Here is a 24092-nt window from a genome sequence, read left to right as displayed (position 1 = left end):
AATTGATGGACTTATGGCAGGAAGGTCCAAAGATCTGCAATCGATTGTTTGGTCAAGGGCAGCATTCTCGGTCCTTAACTGGTCGAATTCCGGGGTTTGCTCGTTAAGGACAGCAGCCAGGTCTATTCCAGGACCCTTGCCGGAAACAGTCATAAATTGTGGGAGTCACAACCTGTTCAGGTCTGTACTCTCACTTGTAATCCAAGTCTGGGCCTTTCCCTATCCAATGTACAAGCAATTGTTTCCAGAAGCCATAATGTCACCACCTACTGGAATATGCAGTAACCAAGCGAATTCAAGAAGCTGCCAAGAAACCTCTTTGCTGGAAAAAGTCTTCAAAGGAATGAAGAAAACCAGGAATCCCGAATACAACAGTGGAATTCTTCAGGAGCACAGTCAGGATCAGCAAGTGGAAGGAGCGAGGAAACAACCGAAGGAACATCACGTTGTAGCAATATACCCACCAAACAGACTGAAGGCTTAACTTTGGAAAGGAACAGGAAAACGAAATCATCACATGCCTTAAAGAGAATATAAAGGATTGGTAAAATCACGAAGGAACCAAAGAAGAAACAGCCGCAATAGACAAGAAAAAGAAAGGAGACCAAAAACCTGAAGTAGACGTGCTGTGGTATAACTTCAGCTACACACCCTCAAACAGACGATTGCCATTTTGGAGCTGGAGGAGCAAGGGGCAGCAGTTAAGAGCAAAGGAACACAAGGGAATGCAACACCAGGTAAGAGAAACTCACAGCCTGCAGCTACAGGCTTGAAACAATGCCTTCTATGCCCCAGGAACCCTGAGACCACGCAAGGTACTGCGGTTCTCGGGTGTTCGGGTGGCAGAGATGCCACAACCGCAACATGGAGAGATAAATATTGCCAGGGATTGAACCAAAAATTATGAGCGAGGATGCTCTGTTATGCTGTCAATTAGTTCACCACAACTTTAAGTTACTTTCTGAGCCAGAAAGAACCCCTGGGTTAGAGTGGAATAGGGTCAACAAGTAGATAAATAATTGCAGGAAGGCAGTAATAATCAATTACAAGAAGTGCCTATTTAAACAAGCGCAATCTTAAATATTAGCAATGGTAAAACTTGCAAACCTTGTGAGGGGCCTTCATCTTCTATCCAAGAGTGAGTATCCAAAAGCTGCCACAGGATCAGGATAGAGAAATATCTGCTCCAGAAGAAGCACCCTCTGAAAAGGTCTGAGCAAGCCTTTGTTCTTTAAAATTCCCTATGCAAATCATCCCACTCGGTGCTACCAAAAAGGGGGTAGAAATCCTGTGCAATATGAAGTTGGTAAGGGAGACATATAACTCAAGATCGAGGCAGACCGAAATGGCAGATATTTAATGCAGTGATAGATTTTTGGTCTTCATCAGGTACATCCTAATATCTAACAAATACAATTCTAATATTCTCCACAAAACAATAACTCAAATCTTGAAACGTACAGCGGGGAAGCCAATTATAGGTAGAGTCATAAACGTCGCATTGACTGGAGCATGGAAAAGGATCCAATATTAGTTACAGGATCCAGTGGGCGTGTCACAGGCATCGAGTGACTAGTTAGGCTCCTTGGGCTTGGTTGACAAATTAAGGGCTACACATAAGCAAGTTAGACTACTCCTTCTTCTTCAATTGGAGCAGGGTCAAGACTGATTTGCATATAGCTGGGTCCAAACTGAGATGGCATTGTGTGCAAAATAATGATTAATTGGGATGCAGCACTGAGTAATTACCAGTGCCTGAGAATAATTCAAGCATTCCATCCATCACTTTTTGTATACTTCTGACTCGGTGACAGGCTTATTCCTGCACTTCTTTATGCCGATGAACACAGTTTTGTACATCCCTCAGCCTCAAACATTTATTCAATCTTTTGTTGCTTTTATGACCTATCTGGATATTTCCATAACTTTAAAATAATCACATATAATGGTTATAGGCCCAAAGTTGACAAAATCTAGTAGATATTTCATTCTGGATGTATGTGTGCCTGGGAAGGCTACAGTACAATGTGAGAGCAGTACTGCACAGTATATGTGTGGTTTGTGCATGTACTGAGTGTATGTGTGCATGCTGGGAATAAAATACATGCGGCGCGATGGCATAGTAACACACACATGGTCACTGGAGACAACTCTTCTGGCACTTTACGCAGCTGTAGTGTAGGAAAAGCACTATACATTTACCTAACGAGGTAGCACTTACTGATTAGCCAGTAGAAAGCACTCCAGTTGAGTAGAGGTATCGCACAAAACGATGGCGTCTTCTTGGATAAATATGAAGGGCAGGGTTCATTCTGGCACGATGTTCCTGTCACAAAAATTAATCCTCAACAGGAAGCACTTACAGATATAAATAAAGCAGGTGCCCGAGTTGAAGCTCAAGTTCAGTAACGCATTCATCAGCCCAAAAACTATCGTGAGCTTTGTCGAGGCTGGGCAGGTGTGCTTTCTCCCTGTATCTACTGTAGAAAATTAGCTGTGATGCTGGATAGAGTCCTCTGCATCCTTCACTTTCACGAGCGCAATCCCCGTGCAGTTCCTGTGTCCAGGAGCTTCTTTCTCCTCAACTGCTGCTCTGATCGGTCTCTGACCTTTTTTACACACAAGAGGCATATGAACTCGCATAGAAGCCTGCCCGTTTGGCCCCGCCCACACACTAGCTGTGTGCACCGTCTTCCCGCCATTTACCCACTATTATGGACAGTTCACTCAAGGGACACCTGCGCCCTTCGGCGCGATGGCATTAGTAACACACACATGGTCACTGGAGACAACTCTTCTGGCACTTTACGCAGCTGTAGTGTAAGGAAAAGCACTATACATTTACCCAACGAGGTAGCACTTACTGATTAGCCACTGTAGACAGTGGTAAACAGTCTTTTTGGGCACATTTTTTCCCGAACTCGACGATTTATTTGCCGATTTCGTGCTAATTTGCGGATCGCAGATCCGCAAAATTCGCCCATACAATGTGTTTCCTACTAGCTGGGACCAGAGGTATCACAAGCTGTGCAGTCTAACAAGTCTTAAGGCCTGAGGATTGAAGGTAACAATATGTGATGCACCCTGTGCAAAGCGCCTGTTAGCATGAGTAAACCTCTTACTGCCTCCAGCTTGCCTGTGGCAGAGCAGGAACTGCATCATCAACCTCTCAATAGACCGCAGACACTCCAATGTCAAGCTTGTTTACTGTGGACACATAAAAATAGGAGTGAGTTCAACTCCACTGGCATACATACAAGAACTTACTTCCAGATGCAATTGCTAGAATTCCATCCACACTCACATTCAGGGCTTTTGGCCAAAGTCCAGTGAGCCTGTATACTGCCCTTATACAATTCTCCATCTGGGTGCTGCCATGCTGAAACCAGACCACTCCGTGCAACCTCCGGTCTACAAGTCAATACTTATAACTGTTGCCATGGTCCATTCCCAGTCAAAGGTGTACATTTATAGCCAGGGTCTGAAACTGTACTTAATTTGAGGTGGTTGTCGGTGGGTCAGTGACACTCCTTTTTTAGACTGACCCTTATTTTTCTTCACCAGACATTGACCAATAGCAAGAGAGGGAGAATCAAATATGGGGAAAAAAGGAAGTAGAGAAAGATGGAAAATCCGTCAGAAAGGGAGAATACATGAGTGATATGATGGGACCGGGAGTGTCTGGTAGTGAAATAAAGAGGCCTGAGGTGGATTCAAGTCAATGCAGCCTTGATATTGCCTGCGCCTACATTTAATAGGACGGGCTGTGTTTTTTTTAGCACAGCCTTGGGCACCATCACTTATTCTGTTGCAAATTAAGCACTGGACAGGGAAAATATCCTGAATGATGTTGGGCAACAACCATCCTGGAGGCAACCTCTCTCTTCAGACACTGTCTCAAAGTAGTCACACACCAGAACTTACCGGCTCAGGCTAACTTCAGTCATGCTCATTTACCCACCTACTCAATCAAATATTTAACCTGAGGCCATTTGTACCAAGGCTCATGCTGCCTACCTCAAACCACCTTACCATCAGGGGGAAATAGCAATTACTCTACACCTACTCGCCTACTAGCCTATAAGTAGAAATTGCTCTCAAGGGAGTAACTGTAGCATGGGCATAGGCCATTTGCTGTCCTAATAAAGACAATTATTGCTTTGACCTAACAAAAGCACTTACAAGATCATTTGGGGTGGGGAATGACTTTTGTTAATGCTGTGCATTTGGAGCATTAGGGAAAATAATATTTGCAAGCACATTTGATTTGTGAAAGTCAAATTCTTAAATAAAATCAACCCAGAGACTTTATGCGGATATATAACCAATAAAATATTAAATAACCTAGGAAAATTCCAGGTCAAGTGCATATAAATAAAGAAGCAAAATGTAATATTGAAATTGGAAAAAAATTGGAAATTTTAAAACGTTCTGGAAATGTGAAGGAATTGGAGGCTGAACTTTAAGTTGATATTCTCAGATTGATTCGTGGAACAGTGCAAGTGCATCAAACAGAATATAGTATGGACGATGGGTTACCTAAATTGGATTTAGAAAAACTGAATTAAATCAAATATTTTATGAGTTATGTATTGTTTTGTGGTTGAAATGACCGAATTTGCTTAGAAAGGGGTCCACAGCTTCCAGTAATAACTCAGTACATTTCCCCGGATGACAAAAATGATTCAGTGGGTTGTCCCTGGATTCCAGTAATGATTCAGTGGGGACCTACAGAAGGATCACTGGCATAGATGATTCCTCAATGGGATGTCACCGAGTTTAATATGTGGTAAAGTGACAGGTGACTGTGTACTTTAAACAATGCCCAGATGTTTGACAACAACCTTCCTAGACCAATACAAAAGAAAAATACATTAAAACTTAAAGCTATTACAGGTATATCAAGCCTTGCCTGAACTATTCCAAGAGTGGCATATTTAGAAAAGCAAAATCAGATTGGCCAGACAATTACTACCGAAAATATCCAGCGGCAGAAATGCAAATACTAACGTAAGTAAAAAAATATCAAATGTTACTCACAGCTGACAGCTTCATGGGCTGGTTTTTGTAACTCTTTTCCTTCTTTCCCAATGCAGACCAACTGAGCCAAGGCACGTGATATAAGTGGATCATCTGTAAAGAAGATACATGCTTATATTTCAAAATGTAATGCCCTTTACTGGCACTATTGCTGAATAACAAATTCATCAATTAAATAAACATTGTGCATTACAAGCCTGTCCTGCCTCCATTGAAATTAAAACAACTTGTTTATTATTTAGATATAATGAGGGAAAAATGGTACAAGTCTCAACACCTCCGGTGCTGTGGAGGCAAATAGCTATCCCCAACAGTGGTTTCTTTAAATGGAGAAAACAGGGAAATAAATCGACATATGCAAATACACATTTTCCCTAACCCTAAAAAAGCTATATTTACCTGTGCACATTCAATTTCACTGAAGCAGGTGTGGGGAAGGAACAGACATCTATGATTTTTGTGTATTTGAGAGCATACTTTTTTTATAAGTTCTGTAAGGCATATCCCAAGTAAACAAACAGAAATTGTAGGGACAAGTATACCGATTATATGTTCACTTCTTTCGGGTCTCCAGAGACAGCTTTACATCTCTAACCTCATGTTAGCATAACACATAACGTGTAACATAAAGAAGCGGGCGCTAGAGTGCTGGCTGCAAAATGGCCGCCATATAGTGAGGCTCTGCAGGCTGGACGGTTGACCTGGCAATTATCCGGCGGAACGGGCAGACATCCTTGGCCCAAACCGGAAGGGGAAGACTCCTGGAATTCCCAGGTGCGACCTGGGGAACAAGAACTGCCTGCCAGCGAAGTAAATGGCACTTCAAAGTGCGGCCTGAAATAAGCAAGATGGCAGCCCTGTGCGCTGCGACCTAAATGTGGCTGAACAACGTGATGCGGCACCCGCCCAACCCTCGTCCCTGAGATGGTGTGAGAGCAACTGGCACCACGCTTGGGGGGAGCCTGAGGAGCACTACCCAAGAACTGACCCAGCTGCAGTATCTACGGCAGACCGGGACTGCAGGTGAGACTCACCGGGTGCAGTGCAGCAAAAGGCTACACCAGCCAGGGATCGCAGTGAGTAAAGTGGCTGGGACTACTACCCTTCTTCCGGTGGGGTTACTGCGGAGTGTTCTCGTGGAGGCGCCAGCGAGTTAACCACCTGTGCGGCTGAGCAGTAGGGGTCATGGAAGTGCAACGGACTGCAGCAGGGGTGCTGGCTCTACCCGAATAGATCCTCCTTAGGCTGTCCAGGAGGCAGCGAAACTCCAGAAACTGCGCGCAGAAAACACGGGTAAGAGCGACTGCGGGGGGGAGGGGTGACCGCTGCTGACAGGGAAAATATCCTGAATGATGCTCCCTCCTCCTGTGCTTAAGGATCCGTGAGGATGGGGTCTCCCCGTGACTGAGCAGGTGAGGAGGCTGGAGGTCCTGCTGAGTGCAGCAGGCGCATTGGAGGCCCCCCCGGGGTAACGTGTGTAGGGCCCCCGCATATCGCACTAAGAAGGGAGACCAGCGCAGCTGACCTAGTTAACTATGGCAGGAGGGGCCCTGGAGAGCGGGACGACCTGCCACCTGCGGAGTGCCCGGTGTGGAGGAGCCCATCCCAGCTCAGCGAGAGGTGCGCTGCGGTGCCTGGACGAACCCCAACTGTATGCGTGGTGGTGAGGTAACAACCGTACGTTATGGGCAAGCCGGACGCCAGACAGCAGAAGCTTTCATTTGAACAACGCCGAGCAACACCAGAACCCAACATAAGAGAAATGTTTGCGGAACTGAAGCACTCCCTTTAGACCATAGATTTGAAAATGTAATCAAATGTCTGACCGTCTTGACCGGCTCAGAGACAAAGTCTCGAATCATGATGAGCACCTCATGGAGGTTGAACTACGTACCTCCGCGCTGGAGGACGAGGCCACTGCTACCCGGAGAAGCTGCTCCACATGGAAAAAGTGCTAGAGGTGATAACAAGCAAGAGCGAAGACCTCAAAGCGAGGTTGCGCCGCAACAACCTACCCATCGTGGGAATCCTGGAGACCACAGCCATGACCTGCATTGAAGACTACATCAAGGAAATGCTGAAGGCACTGTTTGGAGCCATTCTATCACAGGTCTGCATCCTGGAACATGCCCACAGATCACTTGGCCCGAGACTACCGCCGGGAGCCCCGGCCAGGCCAATAATTAGCACGTTTGTTGAACTATATGGACCACGATTCTGTGCTGCGCGGTGCCCGAAACCTGCAAGAAGCAAGATATCAGGGCAACATGGTCTCCTTTTCCCTGACTTCACCCTAGCAGTGCAGGCTGCAAGGAGAGAATTTGTGCCGGATAAGAGAATGATACAGCAGCAGGACATCATGTACTCTCTTCTGTATCCGGCTAAGCTCCGCATCTTCCACTCGGGCAAGACTATGTTTTTTACTGACCCCAAACTTGCTACCAAATATGTTCGCTCCTATGGCCGCCCTACATCGACTGCACGGGCGGGCGGAGGCCAGGAAGCCCGAGACTCTCTTGAAGAAAATGACTGAGCCTATCGGCAATCCCCTACTTGTCGGCAAAGCAGCGACATAACTGGTAGGATGGGGACTATGTCCCAGGACTCACATATTCTTCCCCTCAGATGGACTGCATATTTTGTGAACAATAGCCTGGTAATTTGCCCTCCCTGCCCGAATGTCTGAGAGGAAGACCTCTCAGACATTAGGGCAGGGAGGGCAAATCTCTCTCATCTCTCATCTGTACCTCATCCAGCAGCCCAGCATACAACCGCTTGGATTTGCCGAGCCCCTGGTGCCAACCCCAGGATGAGTCCTATGTTTGCTTTAACGGTAGGCCACTGTTGGCCTGTTTGGGGCAATGCCTATCAGCCACGTTGGGGGGCTGCAGTGGATGGGCCTGCTGGGCGTGGGACAGATTAGACGCATTGAAAGGCGCTATATAATCTCTTCTTTCTTTCTATCTCTCCTTCTCTCTGGTTCCCCCACAACAACAGTCTGATGTAGTAATATGCCTGAAAAGCCAGGTAGTACGGCACCCTAGACACAGGTGAAAATATCAACCGAGTGACCACGATCAAAGAAGTAACTTGGAATGTGCATGGGTTGAATGATTGTCGAAAGGTGAGACTGGTAGCGGCATATCTTAATAGGCATGGGGCGGATATCTGCTTCTTGCAAGAGCTACACTTGACAAGCGCAAGTGGCACGCTATTACGGGCGGGTTAGATAGGTGAGAAATTCACAGCAGGCTATTCTAATTATGCTCGGGTGCGGCCATTATTCTCAGAAAGGCACTCCCTTGGCAATGCACACTGCGCTATGCGATCCACAGGGGAGATATGTAATCGTGGCTGGAGAACTTGGGAGGCAAGCCGTCAGTCTTATGTCGGTATATGGACCAAATGTAGATGACCCGCAATTCTTCAGCGAAGTCTGGAGGCTGACGGAGTTCTTGGCCCTGGGGCCATTCTGTGGGGGGGGAGTATTTCAATGTGGTTCTTGACTCGACTATGGACAGGTTCGGTGACTCGCGCAGGCCTCACCCGTGGGCGGCGGCACAGCTGCTGACCATATGGAAACCACGAGCTGGTTGACGTCTAGCAATCCTGGCATTCACACAGCGGTGAGGGCACCTGTGTCTCTGTGGCGGGTTCCAGCTGGTCCAGTATTGACTACTGGATCAGGTCGCACGACCTGGACACTTGGGTGCACAGAGTCGCCCATCTGGCCAGGTCTCTCTCCAATCACGCTCCATCGTTGCTGGAATTCTCATTACCTGATGAAGCCCACAGGCCCTTCAGCTGAAGGCTTCCCTCCAATGCACTCCGGGACCAGGTCTTCTGAGAGACAATTAGTGCAGACATAACTGAATATTTTGAGCTAAACAGTGGGACTGTGGAATCCCACTCAGTATTATGGGAAGCGTTCAAAGTGGTAATCCATGGTAAGTGCATCACCAAGCAGGCGGGTGTGCTTCACTCACTCCAGGGAGATTTTTAGCGCTTGGAGGGGGAGATTCGGGGACTCGAATCAGAGTATTTTGAGTCTAACCGACCAGCAACCTCAGGGCCAATCAAAGAGAAGATAGCAGAATTTGAGGAGGACGCACAAAGAGAGACACACTATTTGGGCAAAGAGGCACGAGCCTGACATTACGGGGAGGGGGACCGGGCCAGGAGCACGCTGGCAGGCCTACTGAGGAAACCATGGGCTAGTGAATATATCAGTGAACTGCCTAACGGCGACAATGAAGTGATTGCTCGCTGGTCAGGAGGCAGTACAAGCAGAAACGCTTGCATTTTATACTTCGTTGTACTTGGCGAGGCAGTTGGCGGCGCACCAGGACCTGCTCCCCCTCCTTGCATCCAAAGAATTAGCCTGGCTAAGTGATGGACAGCGTAGTTATCTCAATGAGCCGTTCTTTGAAGAGGAGGTGATCGGGTCATTCTAGCCATGCCCAGGGACATGGCTCCCGGGCTGGACGGCCTCACAGCTTCGTTTTACAAGGAATATGCACCGCTTCTGGTACCCCACCTCCTCAATATGTATTGGAATTCACTGGAATGGGGCACGCTTCCTACCTTCCTCTGGGAGGTGCTAATTGTTACCATTCCCAAACCAAATAAAGTCCCGCAGCTATGTGATTCATACAGGCTGCTGTCGATGATTAACATTGACAATAAAATACTCGCAAAACTGTTGGCTACCAGACTGCTCCCTCTGCTGCCATCGGTGCTAAGGCCAGATCAGTGTGGCTTCATTCCTGGACGCAGCAACTCTAACAACCTCTGAACCTTTTTTACGATGGTGGATCATTCCTTCCCCGCTGCCGCAATCTTTTTGGACGCGACCAAGGCCTTTGATACCCTGGAGTGGTTGTACCTATTCATGCTCCTCTCCTGTATAGGCATCAGCCTCTTCTCCCTAAAAGAAATTGCCTTGTTGTACTCTGCCCCTATGGCAAGACTGAGAATAAACGGCGTTGTGTTCCCCCATCCCGGTGGTTCAGGGTACATGACAGGGGTGCTCACTCTCCCACCTCCTTTTTGCAGTGTCAATGGAACCACTCGCGGCTCGGCTCCGGCAGCATCACGCTAAATTGCGGCCTAGACTTTATTCCCTGGGTGGTACTGGTGTCCATGTCCTCGGACAATGTGACCCTATATGTTCAACACCCGGAGGAAAACCTGGTTCCCATCATTCGGAAAATCATCTGACTTGGAGGGATTTTAGATGTTACCATAAACTGGGGAAGTCCACTATCTTTCACCTTACCCCTGTCACAGTGCCGTTTCAGTAAGAGTTTCCGCTCAAATGGGTGGACTCCCCGGTGAAATACCTGGGGATATAGCTCAGCCGGAACACTGATGAATTATGGAGCTATAACTAAGCCAAGCTCATGGATTGACTGGAGAGCAGGCCGAATAGAAGGGATAAACTCCCTCTGTTATTGGCAGGCCAGCTGGCCATCGCCAAGATGGTAGTTCACCCAAAGTTTTTATATTTGTTTGTCAACCTCCCCCTCCCTCTCACTGCTGCATTCAAATGGTGACTACGCTCAAACTTGATATCATTGGCATTGATGGGTAAGCAGTCCCGTATTGCATGGGAGATACTTTTGCTGCCATTCGAGCAGGGAGGGATGGACGCCTCAGATATGGAACTGTAATATAACTGTGCACAGGCCCAATTTGGTTACCATTGGGTATACCCAACCCTTTGGGTATACCCAACCCTTTTCATAGAACACACCGCCCCCTGAAACTGATCGGACTGCCCCCATACCACTCCACATGGCACTGAATGGACCACAAAGCAAACCCCGTGCTGAGGTCGATACAGTAGGCTGCACAGTGTGGGCGTGGCGGGAACCTATGTGTAGGGTGCGATTGGAGGCACTCTTTGCCCCCTCAATACCACTTACGAGATGTGAGAAGTTGGCCTGGCATATGCTGTCCACTATTCTAGTGGGCACCTTGCACCAGTCCAAACGACCCTTATTGATGGTAGGTTTAAAGACAACCTTTATAGAAAGCTATCCTAGTGGTAGCTGTGAAGAGCAGCCTTCAGGCTAAGTCTTGAAGGAATGTAAAGCAGCTTGTTTTACCAGTCTATAATCTCATGAATGACCAAATGAAAGGAGAACCACACCAGGTATATATAAAATACATATGTATTTATTCTAAACACATCCCTCTAGTCTCTTTATGAGGCTAGAGGCAACAGTACACAAAGTAAACTTATTTAGCACACAGTAAATTAGCACAGTCTACGTTTTGCCCTAGGGGCCTCAAACCATATACTAAGAAAGTGGTATAAGGACCATTGTGAACATGGAGACAAGGCCTATGGCTTGTAAAACCTCTGGGGCAACCAGGAACTACCCAAGGTAGGGATGCAAGAGACTCACAGGGGACGCATGCAGTGTCTAAACACAGCCTCGAATCACCATTGACTTCTATGGAGAAAGTTGTGATTAGATTTTTAAAGATTAAGGACACTTAGGAGTAGACTAGTAACAAACCCCTTCAGTACTGGACAGTTCGAGAGTCAAGACCCATGGGAGCACCGAAGTACTCGTATTACCTCACCCAGGAAAGCCGGGTGCAGAGGTGTCTTTTCGTGTCGGGTTTCGTCGTCGTTTCCTATGGAGGGCTGCAAAGCAGTGCTGCAGGCGACCAAATAGACGGATGTACGTTGTTACAACGCATGCTTTTACCACGCATGCTGTTACAACGCAAGTTTTACAACGCAAGCCTTTACAACGCATTGCTTTGGGGGGTGCTGGATAGTGAATAGTTTAATTTACTATTCCAACTCCAGTTCCCGTGGATAGTAGGGAAGGTGTTGGATAGTAAATTAAAACTATTCCCTATCGTAGAGCGCCCCCCAGTGCAATGCGTTGTAATGGTTTTCGTTGTAAAACCTACATTGTAAAGGCACTGCGTGGTAAAAGTTGCGTGGTAAAGGATGTTTCCCAAATAGACAGTGTCCGGATGTATCCAAGGGTGGATCGAAGATCTGAAGAACCAGAAAGCAGAGGGGACAGAGTATGGGTCACTTGCCAGTGACCAGGGAGGCAGTAGGAAGATGCCCACCGATGTTGGGTGATTTCAGGTGCAGGAGGTGAAGCTTGACTCTTCAGCCACGAGGACCAGGAGGTGTCGATGACAACCAAGAGCTGGATTCGAGCTGTGCCACGTCAGATGTCGAGTGCTGCAGCGTCGGTATCCGGATTGGACATAACAAGCCTTGGCAACAGCAACCCACGCAGAATGCAAAGATTGGCTTCAAAGGAGACCAGCAAGGTCTGAGGGACTCACCCTTTGGAGGGGAGTCAGGGCTTGTCTGGAGCAACCAGAGAAGCTAAAGAAACAAAGGAGTTACCATCATGGGGACCCACCAGTCGACAGACAGGGAATGCAAAGGGGCCTCGAGCAGAAATGCTAGAAGCGGGCACATGGAACACTCGTGGAGTGTAGGCCCACAATCTTCGGTGCAGATGGTGCTCAGGGTTTGGACTAAAAGTAACCCAATGCACAACTTCGGTAAAGCTCAGGAAGTAGATGCACTAGCAAATGTGCACGGTGTCCAGGAGTTCCGGTCCCACGTCTCTCATGATGGCTACAGGTCTCAGCTTTGCTGGGATCTTGTCTTGGCATCAGAGATGTCTGGAAGTCCATGTCCTGTTTTGCAGATTCTTCGGGATCCTGCGGGAGCCTTGAAAAAGCATACCGGCAAGAAGCTTCTTTGGTGCCTGTTTGAACAGGGGAGTCACTCCTTGACCCCAAGGGAGATCCTTCCGTCTTCTAGTCAAAATAGAATATCGAAGTTCCAGGATATATGTTGCAGAGTTTCGTCCAGGGTAATCTAAAGTCCTAGGGAATGGGTTCCCATACTTATACTAAGTTTAGGGGATGGACTAACTCTAAGGTCTGACCTTTGTCCAGTTTTGTGTCAGAGCTGGGGCTGAGTGCCCCAGCAACTGGTTTGAATTGGGGTATGCACAGGGACACTTTGTGAGCCCCAGGCACTGTCTGAAAAGCATTCACTGAATACACCCACCCTGCCCCAATACACTAAAGCCTCTCTGGGGAGGTGGCTATACCTCCCTGTGATAGGAAACCTATTGTCCAGGCCTCTCCTGCCGGAGATTCATCCAGCAGCAGGAGGTCAGACCCGTATCTGTGGCAGCAGCATCCATTTTGTGATGCTGGGGCTCTTTTAAACTATTACCGGGTAAGTAAAGGTGTACTAGTCTTCTCCCTCTAGAAGGGTGGAATTCTACTCCCGCTGTCAAGACTGATGATTCCAAATTGTTTGACACCAGACAAGACATGTTTTGATGCAGCCATTCCAACGTTAGCATTTACCGTGAGGTTATAATGCACTTAAGAACAGCTACAGAGAAGTGATTCCGAAAGCTGCAGAGCGGGGCTCAGCTCATGCTTGGGCACCCTCTCACACAAAACCAAGCACTCTGCCTTCAGGATTGTTAAGGCCTGCCATAGGAGTGACTTATAGGTTTATGTGTGTCTGTATATATAAGTAGATATAGGTGTACTATATCTTAGTAAGGGGTACTTACACCACCTTACTCAGGCTGCAGTGGCAGACCTGTGGTGCAAGTTTGGAAGGCTTCCCAGGGGTGCCATAATACAAGCTTCAGCCCCTAGTAGGCCTCTGGGGTACCTACGCCCTTGGTACCTAAGGTACCATATACTAGTGACTCACAAGGGTAACCCAGTAACCCAACTGGAGTGTACCTAATGTACATGCAATCAGTTTAGAGAGGAATCAGCTAGACTGGGGACCTGCTAGCAGGGTCCCAGCCAGTCTAAAGTTGATAAATCAGAGACTCACAGCAAAAAGTGGGGGTACCCATAGTAACCAGATCCTACTCTCCTACAACCTCCCCCCCAAAACGCAGGGACATTAAACTAACCTTGACCAGTTGAGTCTTCATGTTCTAAGTGGAAATATCTGGAGAGTCCATCTGCATTGGCATGGTCACTCCCAGGTCTATGTTCCACTGTATAGTCCATTCCGTGTAGGTCAGTCTGAACAGTGAAGTGAGTGCCAAACAAGTATGGCTTCAGCTTCTTCAGTGGTACAAAAGGGGGTGGTGATGGACGGAGTATCTGAACCAATCAAACACTCACACCCAGTCAAAAGATCTGGGTTTAATCCATCACCGTTCTTTAGCCCACTCTGCCACCCCAGTTCAGACATGGCCATATGCAAATCAGTCTGACCCTGTGCCTCATGGGATCAGTCCAGCCCGAACTGCCAAGCCATGCCTTCCCTGGACCGGATTCAAGCTTCCTAGGACCGGTTTCTGGCATTACAGCCGGCTTCAGCCAGGCTTGGTTGAATCCAGTGGCAAAGTGAGCAAGGGACTCAAGTCTGAGCATACCCTGCCAGCTTATGGCGAACAAAGCGGTACAAAAGGGGGTGGTGATGGACGGAGCATCTGAACCAATCAAACACTCTCACCCAGGCAACAGATCTGGGTTTAATCCATCACCGTTCTTTAGCCCACTCTGCCACCCCTTGTTCAGACATGGCCATATGCAAATCAGTCTGACCCTGTGCCTCATGGGAACAGTCCAGCCCGAACTGCCATGCCTTCCCTGGACCGGAAACAAGCTTCCGAGGACCGGGTTCTGGCATTAGAGCCGTCTTCAGCCCGGCTTGCTTGAATCCAGTGGCAAAGTGAGCAAGGGACTCAACGTCTGAGCATACCCTGCCAACACAAAGGAGGATAGACAAACATGTAAGCTTGAAAAATGCACAAAATATTAGTAAATGCATTTAATAGACAGTAAACTTGCAAATTAAAAACAATTCAAAAGAGCACAACCACCACTTTGTATTTGGAAACAGGTGTGGTTTACCAGAGCTCATGATTTTTGCTGGATCCATGAATTTCACAAATACAAAAAGGGAATAAAAATATAAGGCAGTACTATTTGACTGGGTGTGAGTGTTTGATTGGTTCAGATGCTCCGTCCATCACCACCCCCTTTTGTACCGCTCAGCTTCTTCAGAGCACAAACCACAGCAAAGGCCTCGCTTTTAATAGCTGACCAACGTTTCTCTCTAGGGGTCAGCCTTCTGCTAATAAAAGCTACTGGCTGGTCTTGACCTTCATCATTCAATTGTGACAGCACAGCCTCTACCCCCAACTCAGATGCATCTGTTTGGACAATGAATTCTCTGGAGTAGTTAGGACTTTGCAGAATTGGTGAGGTGCACATGGCCTGCTTCAGGTCATCAAATGCCTTTTGACAGCTGACTGTCCACTGAACTTTCTTAGGCATTCTTTTAGAAGTTAAATCATTCAGGGGTGTCACAATGGATCCATACGCCTTGACAAATCTTCTGTAGTACCCAGTCAGGCCCAAGAAAGCTCTGACCTGAGTCTGGGTAGTTGGAGCAACCCAGTCCATGATGGTCTGGATTTTGTTCTGCAATAGTTGAACCTGGCCTCCACCTACAAGGTAGCCCAGGTACACAACCTGACTCGGCCCTATCTGGCCCTTAGTAGCCTTGATAGTTAGGCCTGCCTTTTGCAGGGCCTCCAAAACATTTCTCAGGTGGACCAGGTGATCCTCCCAGGTGGAGCTAAAGACAGCAATATCATCTAGATATGCTGCACTATAGTCTTCCAGACCTGTTAGGACTTTGTTCACCAACCTTTGAAAAGTGTCAGGTGCATTCTTCAGACCAAAGGGTATTACCACAAATTGATAATGTCCACTAGGGGTTGCGGATGCTGTCTTTGGCTTTGCATCATCAGCTAATCTGATCTGCCAGTAGCCAGCTGTAAGATCAAATGTGCTCAGAAATTTGGCAGAGGCCAACATATCTATGAGCTCATCTGCTCTTGGAATTGGATGGGCAGCAGTCCTAGTGACTGCATTGAGACCCTTGTAGTCAACACAAAACCTCATCTCTCTCTTACTACCCTGGGTGTGAGGTTTGGGTACCAAGACTACTGGACTAGCCAAAGGGCTATTTGAGGGTTCAATCACTCCCAAATCCAAAATGTTGTGGACTTCAGTCATGATACGGTCCCTGACATGCTCAGGTCGCCTGTAAATCTTATTTTTAACAGGCAGACTGTCCCCAGTGTCCACTTCATGAGTGCACCAGGTAGTCTGACTTGGAGTCAGAGAAAACATATGTCTGAACTGTTGAAGAACTAGTCTGCAATCAGTTTGCTGCTGATTAGTGAGGCTGCCTGCCAAGGCTACTCCATCAACTGATCCATCATCAGGGTTCTGAGAGAGCATGTCTGGGAGAGGGTCACTCTCTTCCTCCTGTCCTTCATCAGTAGCCATGAGCAAGCCCATGTCTGCCCTGTCAACATATGGTTTCAATCTGGTGACATGAAGCACCCTATGTGGGCTTCTGGGAGTCCAAAGATCTACCAAATAGGTAACCTCTCCCTTCTGTTCAACAATAGTGTGGGGTCCACTCCACTTGTCTTGGAGAGCTGCTGGGGCCACAGGCTCCAACACCAACAGTTTCTGTCCTGGCTGGTAAATAGTCCTTACAGCCTTTTGGTCATGCCCGGCTTTCTGTAATTCCTGGCTAGCCTCAAGGTTTTTAGTTGCCTTTTTCATGTACTCAGCCATCCTGGAGCGGAGACCAAGTACTTAGTCCACAATATCCTGTTCATGGGGTTTGAGAGGTAACTCCCATCCCTCTTTCACCAGACATAATGCTCCTCTGACAGGGTGTCCAAACAGAAGTTCAAATGGGCTGTTGCCAACCCCCTTCTGAGGAACCTCCTTGTATGCAAACAAAAGGCAGGGTAGCAGGATGTCCCATCTCCGCCTGAGCTTTCCTGGGAGACCCTTAATCATACCCCTTAAAGTTGTGTTGAATCTTTCAACTAAACCATTGCACTGTGGATGATAGGGTGTGGTGAATTTGTAGTTCACTCCACATTCTTTCCACATTGCAGTCAATTAGCTGAACATAAAGTGTGCACCTCTGTCAGATACTACCTCCTTAGGAAACCCCACTCTTCAGAACACTCCAAAGAGGGCTCTTGTCGCAACAGGTGCTGTAGTGGTCCTAAGGGGAATAGCTTCTGGATACCTAGTGGCATGGACCACCCCCTCTAGGATAAACCTGTGCCCAGATGCTGTCTGAGGATTCATTGGTCCAACAATGTCAATCTCCACTCTCTCAAAGAGAACCCACACCACAGGTAGTGGTTTCAGGGGGGCCTTTGTAGTGCCACCTGCCTTACCACTGGCTTAACAGGTTACACAGGAGCGACAAAGCTCCTTTGTGTCTTCAGACATGTGGGGCCAGTGAAAGTGAGGGACAATTCCATCCCAAGTCTTGTTCTGGCCCCGGTATCCCGCTAAAGGAATATCATGGGCTAGTGTCAACAAGAAGCCCCTGAACTTTAGAGGTATTACGAACCTCCTGGCTGTACCAGGCTTGGGGTCTCTACTCTCTGAGTACAGGAGTCCATCATCCCAATAAATCTCATGGGTTCCACTAGCATTCCCAGTAGCCTCAGCACCAGCTTGCTGTCTGAGGGGTTGAAGAGAAGGGCAGTTCAGCTGCTCCTGACTCAGATCTGCCCTGGAAAGGCCCCTGTCCCCGAGAACTCAACCTGATCAGGCTCAAGCTCCTCTGGGACAGTTCCTTCTTCAGGCTCACAATCATCTCCCACAAGAGACTGATCATCACTCTGAGTCAGGGGGGAATGCACTGCCTTAACCCTACTGCTCCTTTTCTTGGAAGGCACTTGGTCAATTTTTCCAGAATCTAGGGCCTGTTCAGTGTTAGCCTTGTTGACCTGTGACGTTGTCACAGCAAACACATGTGCAGAGATCCCTAACATTTCTGCATGGGTCCTCAACTCCACTTCAGACTAGGCTGAAGTCTTCAAGTCATTTCCAAGCAAGCATTCTACAGGGAGGTCTGCACTTATCACAACCTTCTTAAGGCCAGTTACCCCTCCCCATGAGAAATTAACAACTGCCAGGGCATGGGTGGTCCTGACTTTGCTAGCATTGATCATTGGTAAGTCTAACCAAGTATGACTTGTCCAGGGTCCACAAAGTCTGGTGTCACCATTGTGACACTTGCCCCGGTGTCCCTGTAGGCCAAAGCCTCTTTTTCATTTATCAAAGGCCGTTGTCTGTACTTGACCAGGTTACTGGGACTCACAGAGGAGGTCATGTCCATGCCTCCATCACAGACTAACACAGCCTGAGTTGGAACTCTAACTAGGCCAGAGCCCATCTCAGATCCCAGGGCCAACTCTACCAGACCCTTCTGCTGAGAAACACCACTTGAAGCTGAACTAGGGAAAACAGTTGCCTTAGGGGCAATGGCGGCTGGAGCTGCATTTTTCTTGTTGCAGTCACTTGTGCAATGGCTATTCTGCTTACAGATTTTACACCATGGTTTCCTTGGGCCTTCTTTCTTTTTAGCAGATTGGGAATTCCCACCATTAGAAGCTTTTTGGGGACCTTGTGAAGACCTCTGGTCTTTACCCTTCTCCTCACCTTTTTAATCTTGCTTCTTTTGGTCACCACCTTGGTTCTGTACCTTCTGCTTCACCCTGGTTCTGACCCATTTATCTGCCTTCTTTCCCAAATCTTGGGGAGAGGTCAGATCAGAGTCTACCAGGTGCTGATGCAACAGCTGATTTTGACAGTTATTAAGGATCTGCTCCCTCATGATCAGATTATACAATCCTGCACAGTCATCCACGTTACTTCCCAATAACCAACCCTCCAGAGCCTTAGTTGCACAACCTACAAAGTCAACCCAGTCCTGAGTCTGTGTCTACTGGGTATCTCTGAACTGCATTATATACTGCTCAGTGGTTAAGCCAAACCCATCTATTAGAGCACTCTTCAGAACCTTGTAATCATCAGCATCCTCTTCTCTGACAGTGAGGAGCTTGTCTCTTCCTTTGTCTGCAAAGGAAAGCCACAAGATTGCTGCCCACTGCTCCTGGGGTACCTTCTGTACTTTGCAGGCCCTCTCCAGTACAGTTATCCATTTGTGAATGTCACCCCCATCCTGAAAGGGAGGGACAATCTTGTTAAGGTTTCTATGGTCATAAGACCTTTCCCTACCACTAGGCAAGTTGCTGCCACCATGGAGCTCTAGCCTCATTTTTTCTGGCTCTTTCAAGCTCCAGGGTCTCTTTTTCTAAGGCTATCTTTTGTCTCCTTATCCTAAGCTGAGGCATCTCTGGGGTCCCCAGTTCAAACCGGTTGCTGGGGCACTCAGCCCCAGCTCTGGCGCAAAACTGGACAAAGAGGAAGGGGTGTAACCACCCCCTCCCCAGGTCCTCCCATAGGTGGGACCTTAGAGTTAGTCTTTCCCCTAAACTTAGTATAAGTATAGGAACCCAGTCCCTAGGACTTTAGATTACCCTGGACGAAACTCTGCACCATATATCCTGGAACTTCAACATTCTATTTCGACCAGAAGATGGAAGGATCTCCTTTGGAGTCAAAGAGTGACTCCCATGTTCAAACAGGTACCAAAGAAGCATCTTGCCGGTCTGCATTTTTGAGGCACCCGCCGGATCCCGAAAAATCAGCGACAAAGGACACAGACTTCCAGACATCTCTGAGGCCGACACGAGATCCTAGCCCAAACGTAGGATAAAAAGCAAAGTTACAGAACTTCGTCAGGGGAGGAGGAGGAATTGGAGAAAACAGGGAGACGGGGGAGAAACTGTGCCCTATGTCCGGCTGGGTAGGTGATGAACAAGGGCCGATCTCCTCTATAGCTGAACAAGGCAGCTCCACCTGGCATCGGAGATAATGCTCGGACTCCGCTGTCAGGATAATGATCAGGAGCAATCTGAGAATGTCATAATAAAGTGGGGGAGTTGGAGAGATGAGAAATCTCAGTCCGAACAAAATCCAGACGTCATTTTGAGGTCAGTCACTGTCCTGAGGGGGCTCTGCAAAGAATATTTCAGCTTCAAACAAAGTCCCCGGGCCAGATCGTTAACTCAGGGGGGGTTCTCAGAGATTCCTCCACTGCTATTGCATAAATGGTGAGATGTGACACAGCCAAGAGGGGAACTTCCATTCCGGACAGGCAGAACTCCACCATTGGATCGTGCAGTGCCCGGAGGAAACCAAGGGAGGACGCCAGGCTTTGGGACCCAGCTTTGTATGTGGAGGTTATGCTGCCTTTTCTCTCCCACTTTTTTCTTTAGAACCATTGAGTGTGCTTTTCCGCGGAGGGACAGTCCTCTCTTTGTCACAGACATCTCATTGGCCGCCATTTTAAAGTCAGGCGTGTCGCGCTGGTGCCTTGTTGCATGTCTGGGCACTGTGGGGGGCCCCAGCCTCCAACACCATTTCCTCCCGGTGTGGGTGCTTGTGTTTGCACCCTGACTCACCGTAAAACACTGGAGAACAAGGATCCTTTCACCCCCGCGTCGTCCCAATCTCCAGCAGTCCATGCAGCAGCACTCCGTATGCGGTTTGCAAAAAGTCACTTTCATGTAGCCACATCGGGTCACTTCTGTGTGCACTGGGGATGCAGAGGGGGCAGCTCTGGGACACGCCGCTCCTCCGACGCAGTCTCCAGGGGGCCCGCTCCTCATTATGTGGCCCGCATAATTATTTATTTGCAGCGAGTCCACTGAGTCCCAAGCTCCATTTTGAGGCGCGATCCCCTGGCAAGTTTAAAGCCGCTAACACGGCAATGAAGGAGTTGGGGGGAACGGCGTCCACAGTGGCAGACGCACCCAATGCTCCAATGTAGGGAGATCGTTTTTCCAGCTGGTTTTGGTGCAGTGAAGTCCCGCCCTTGGTTGCCGTGGCATTGGGCTACAATGGAGCTTCAGCTCTGAGCAGCCATTATGGACCCAGGCCACGCCCCCATCACCGTGGAGACAGGGTGGTGCCAAAGGCTGCAGACGCTACAGCTTCAGACGATGGGAAGAGCATTCCCTGATGGCGTATTCATTGCCATAGAGGACGCGTTCGGGTATGACAACACCGGGATGCTAGACAGGCTGACATATTAACAGCTGAGAGCAGCGTTGCGTGCATTTTTTGTCTCCTTCCCAGTGGCACCACCAACGTTTCAAGTACTAGAGGATTTACTGACAAATCCATCACCGAAGAAACTTATTACCCATCTTCATACCGGAATGCAACGTGCAACTCCAATATGTGTTCCCCCTGCGCAGTGAGAATGGGAAGATTCTGGGAGGAGCGTTTGAAGAGGGCTTGTAAGCTTACTGCTGCGCGTAAACAAAGGAGATGTCAGACAACTACAGGTTGCGCCTTATCCATTTCAAGTTCCTTCACAGGTTATATAGGACCCCTATGTGGCTGAATAAAGAAGGATTAAGTGATGATGCGCGGTGTGGACGCTGCCGAACGCCTGAGGCCTCCTTTTTGCACCTGGCCTGGGAGTGTCCCTTGGTTGCAAGATTTTGGGAATGCATTTTTGATGCGCTAGACTCAATACTTGACTGTGGACTTGAGCGCTCCCCACTGGTGGCCCTCCGGGGGTATGTGTGCAGAGTGTCTGTGGTGCACAGGAAATTGGTGACCATGTTGCTGCTTCTGGCAAAGCGTTGAGTAGTAATCTGCTGGGGCCGTAAGCGCAACCCAGAGTGACTGAATGGCTGAGGGATGTGGTGTTCTGTCACAACCAACTATCCAACTACTTGGAGCTCATGTCCGCACAGTCCCGCCCGCAGGACATATGGGCACCATTGCTAAGTTATTTCAACTCCCACCCCCTAGATCATAGGGAGACTACCTCTGAGGAGACACAAGCACTGCAAAACGATCACGCAAATCACCAATATGGGCACAGCACATGCGTTATTTACTGGCACCTATCAATCTACGAGATCCAGAGAGTACTCTTCCCCTACTTCCTTCTCTCTTTCGCCCCTATGTATTCCCTCTTTCCTCTCTCTGTCTGTCTTTTTATAGAGGTTAAACAGCACCTGGAAATCCCCAGAGGAGCCAGTTGTTATTAATTAGCGGGACGTTATAATGATATTTGGCCTTCCGCCAAGTTATAATGGGTGAGAATATGATTACTGCTTGATAATACTGCTTGATCCTCCGACAAACATTTCACGTAAGCACCATGCCAAGTAACTTGTTTTTCTATGTGAAATTTATTAAAAAGAAAGTTTAAATAAATGAACATAAAGGAGCTAGGGAGTTATACCATGTGTTGAATGTGTTCATAACCATAACCGAGCAAATTCAAGTTTTTATTAGTTTGAGACAAAAATGTAATTGGAAAATTTCCGGGGGTGTTAGTTTTTGTTGTGGAACCATAATATTGTTTTATCTGTGTTTTACTGCTTGCACTACCCGAAACACAACATTTTTAAATGTGCTTTTTCAATAACTTTCTGTTTTCTTTTTTAAGGCACATTATCAGTTGGACACAAGCCCACCTCCCAGGCAGACCCAATTGCAGACAGTGTGCACGAAGGGGACTGAATGAAGGAACTGACCAGGAGAGCGTCCCAAACCCAACCACACATTGCTATATCCGTCCCACACCCAATTGCTCATGCATCCAACCACATCATTGTGGAGCGCCTGCTGAGCATGGCCAACCACAGTCCTGATTATGTTAAACCTTTTTTTAATTAAAAAATGTCTCAAAAGTCGTGATTTAAATGATGTTCATTTTATTGAATCATGACCATGTGGTACAGTAAGAATGTTTTGATTGTTCCCAAATGATAGTGCTTTTCTTCATTTACTCTCCCTGTTTCTGGCCTTTAATATTTCTTATAGTACTGCCTTATATTTGTATTCCCTTTTTGTATTTGTGAAATTCATGAATCCAGCTAAAATCATGAGCTCTGGTAAACCACACCTGTTTCCAAATACAAAGTGGTGGTTGTGCTCTTTTGAATTTTTTTTAATTTGTAAGTTTTACTGTCTATTAAATGCATTTACTAATATTTTGTGCATTTTTCAAGCTTACATGTTTGTCTATCCTTCTTTGTGGCCAGGAAATAGTCATCTGATCTCCCATTTTGTCTTTGAATTTTATTTTCACTGCACAAAAATCCCAAATCTGGGGAAATTCCCTGAGCCCACCAACACCTTATTCAAATGCTAATATCTCAAAACTACTGAGTGGATTTACACTAAATAAAATAGACACTTTCAGAGTAAAGTTCTACTTTCAAGCCACGTTTGGTGTATATCTGTACATCATTTTTGGATGTAGAGAAAGTAAAATTTCTCGTGGGAGACAAAATGGGAAATTGTGTCTTTTTTGACTCACCTCATTATAAATGTTACTTCCTGACCTACCAGCAAGAACCCTGGCATGTCAAAACTGAACCCACTGCACTGGGAGGGGTGCCAGCATTTATGAATGTTTGTCAAACAGCACTCTAGTTATAAGCAAATCAGAACCTTTCATTTTCAATCATGACTTTATCACCAACTTCCTAATATATATTCCATGTTCAGGTGCTGTTCTTACACAAAATACTATAACACAGGGGGGATAAGGGGCGTTTGTAGGTCCAGCATACGAGCCCCAAAGAACATGAAATGAGAAGAAGAGGTATGCAGTTCCTGTTGAGGAGGGTAAGGGAGGCTGGGTCGCCAACACCCCTACCTGAATATGGAGACGGGGTGTCTTCCAATTTGGGAAGTAGGTCCCTCACACACCTAGCTAGGTGTTATGCTTTATCATAGGGCTTGCTCCTCGTAAGACCGGCACTGCAATGCCTGATGGGCACCCTATGAGGGGCTTTTTTTCGGAGATCTTTTTCCCAAGTCATCTGGGGAGGTGCGGGTGTGGGTCCTCGTAGTGTAGATGTGGAGAAAGTGTGTGGTAAGATGGTGTGTGGAGGGATAAAATGAAGCGCAGTGGTGCTCAAAAACAAATTTAATCTGCGAGCCCACTGGTCTCAATTAAAAACATCAATGGTGTAAATGCTGATATATTGGTCAGAGGTGGCTAAACATGAGTGGTCAACATGTTTCTTGCCTAATGTTTAGTAAATCATGTGACTATTCTTCAAGGC

The 24092-nt window shown here is 47.5% G+C and overlaps 1 protein-coding gene across 3 annotated transcripts in view; it reads right to left on the bottom strand.

Moving 5' to 3' along the window:
• CCDC178 (coiled-coil domain containing 178) overlaps positions 1-24092 on the bottom strand; it is a 1259352-nt gene that overhangs the window by 1139522 nt on the left and 95738 nt on the right. For all 3 annotated transcript variants that reach the window (XM_078685673.1, XM_078685671.1, XM_078685672.1), the window contains exon 3: positions 5041-5133. In XM_078685673.1, coding sequence (XP_078541799.1) covers positions 5041-5133 — 93 coding nt within the window. The remainder of the gene's footprint in view (positions 1-5040; positions 5134-24092) is intronic.

Source organism: Lissotriton helveticus, chromosome 4_1 (genome assembly GCF_964261635.1).
Source record: "Lissotriton helveticus chromosome 4_1, aLisHel1.1, whole genome shotgun sequence".
In the NCBI taxonomy this organism is placed as follows: Eukaryota; Metazoa; Chordata; class Amphibia; order Caudata; family Salamandridae; genus Lissotriton; species Lissotriton helveticus.
The sequence above is the reverse complement of the archived record's forward strand: the minus strand, read 5'-3'. Positions and strand labels throughout refer to the sequence as shown.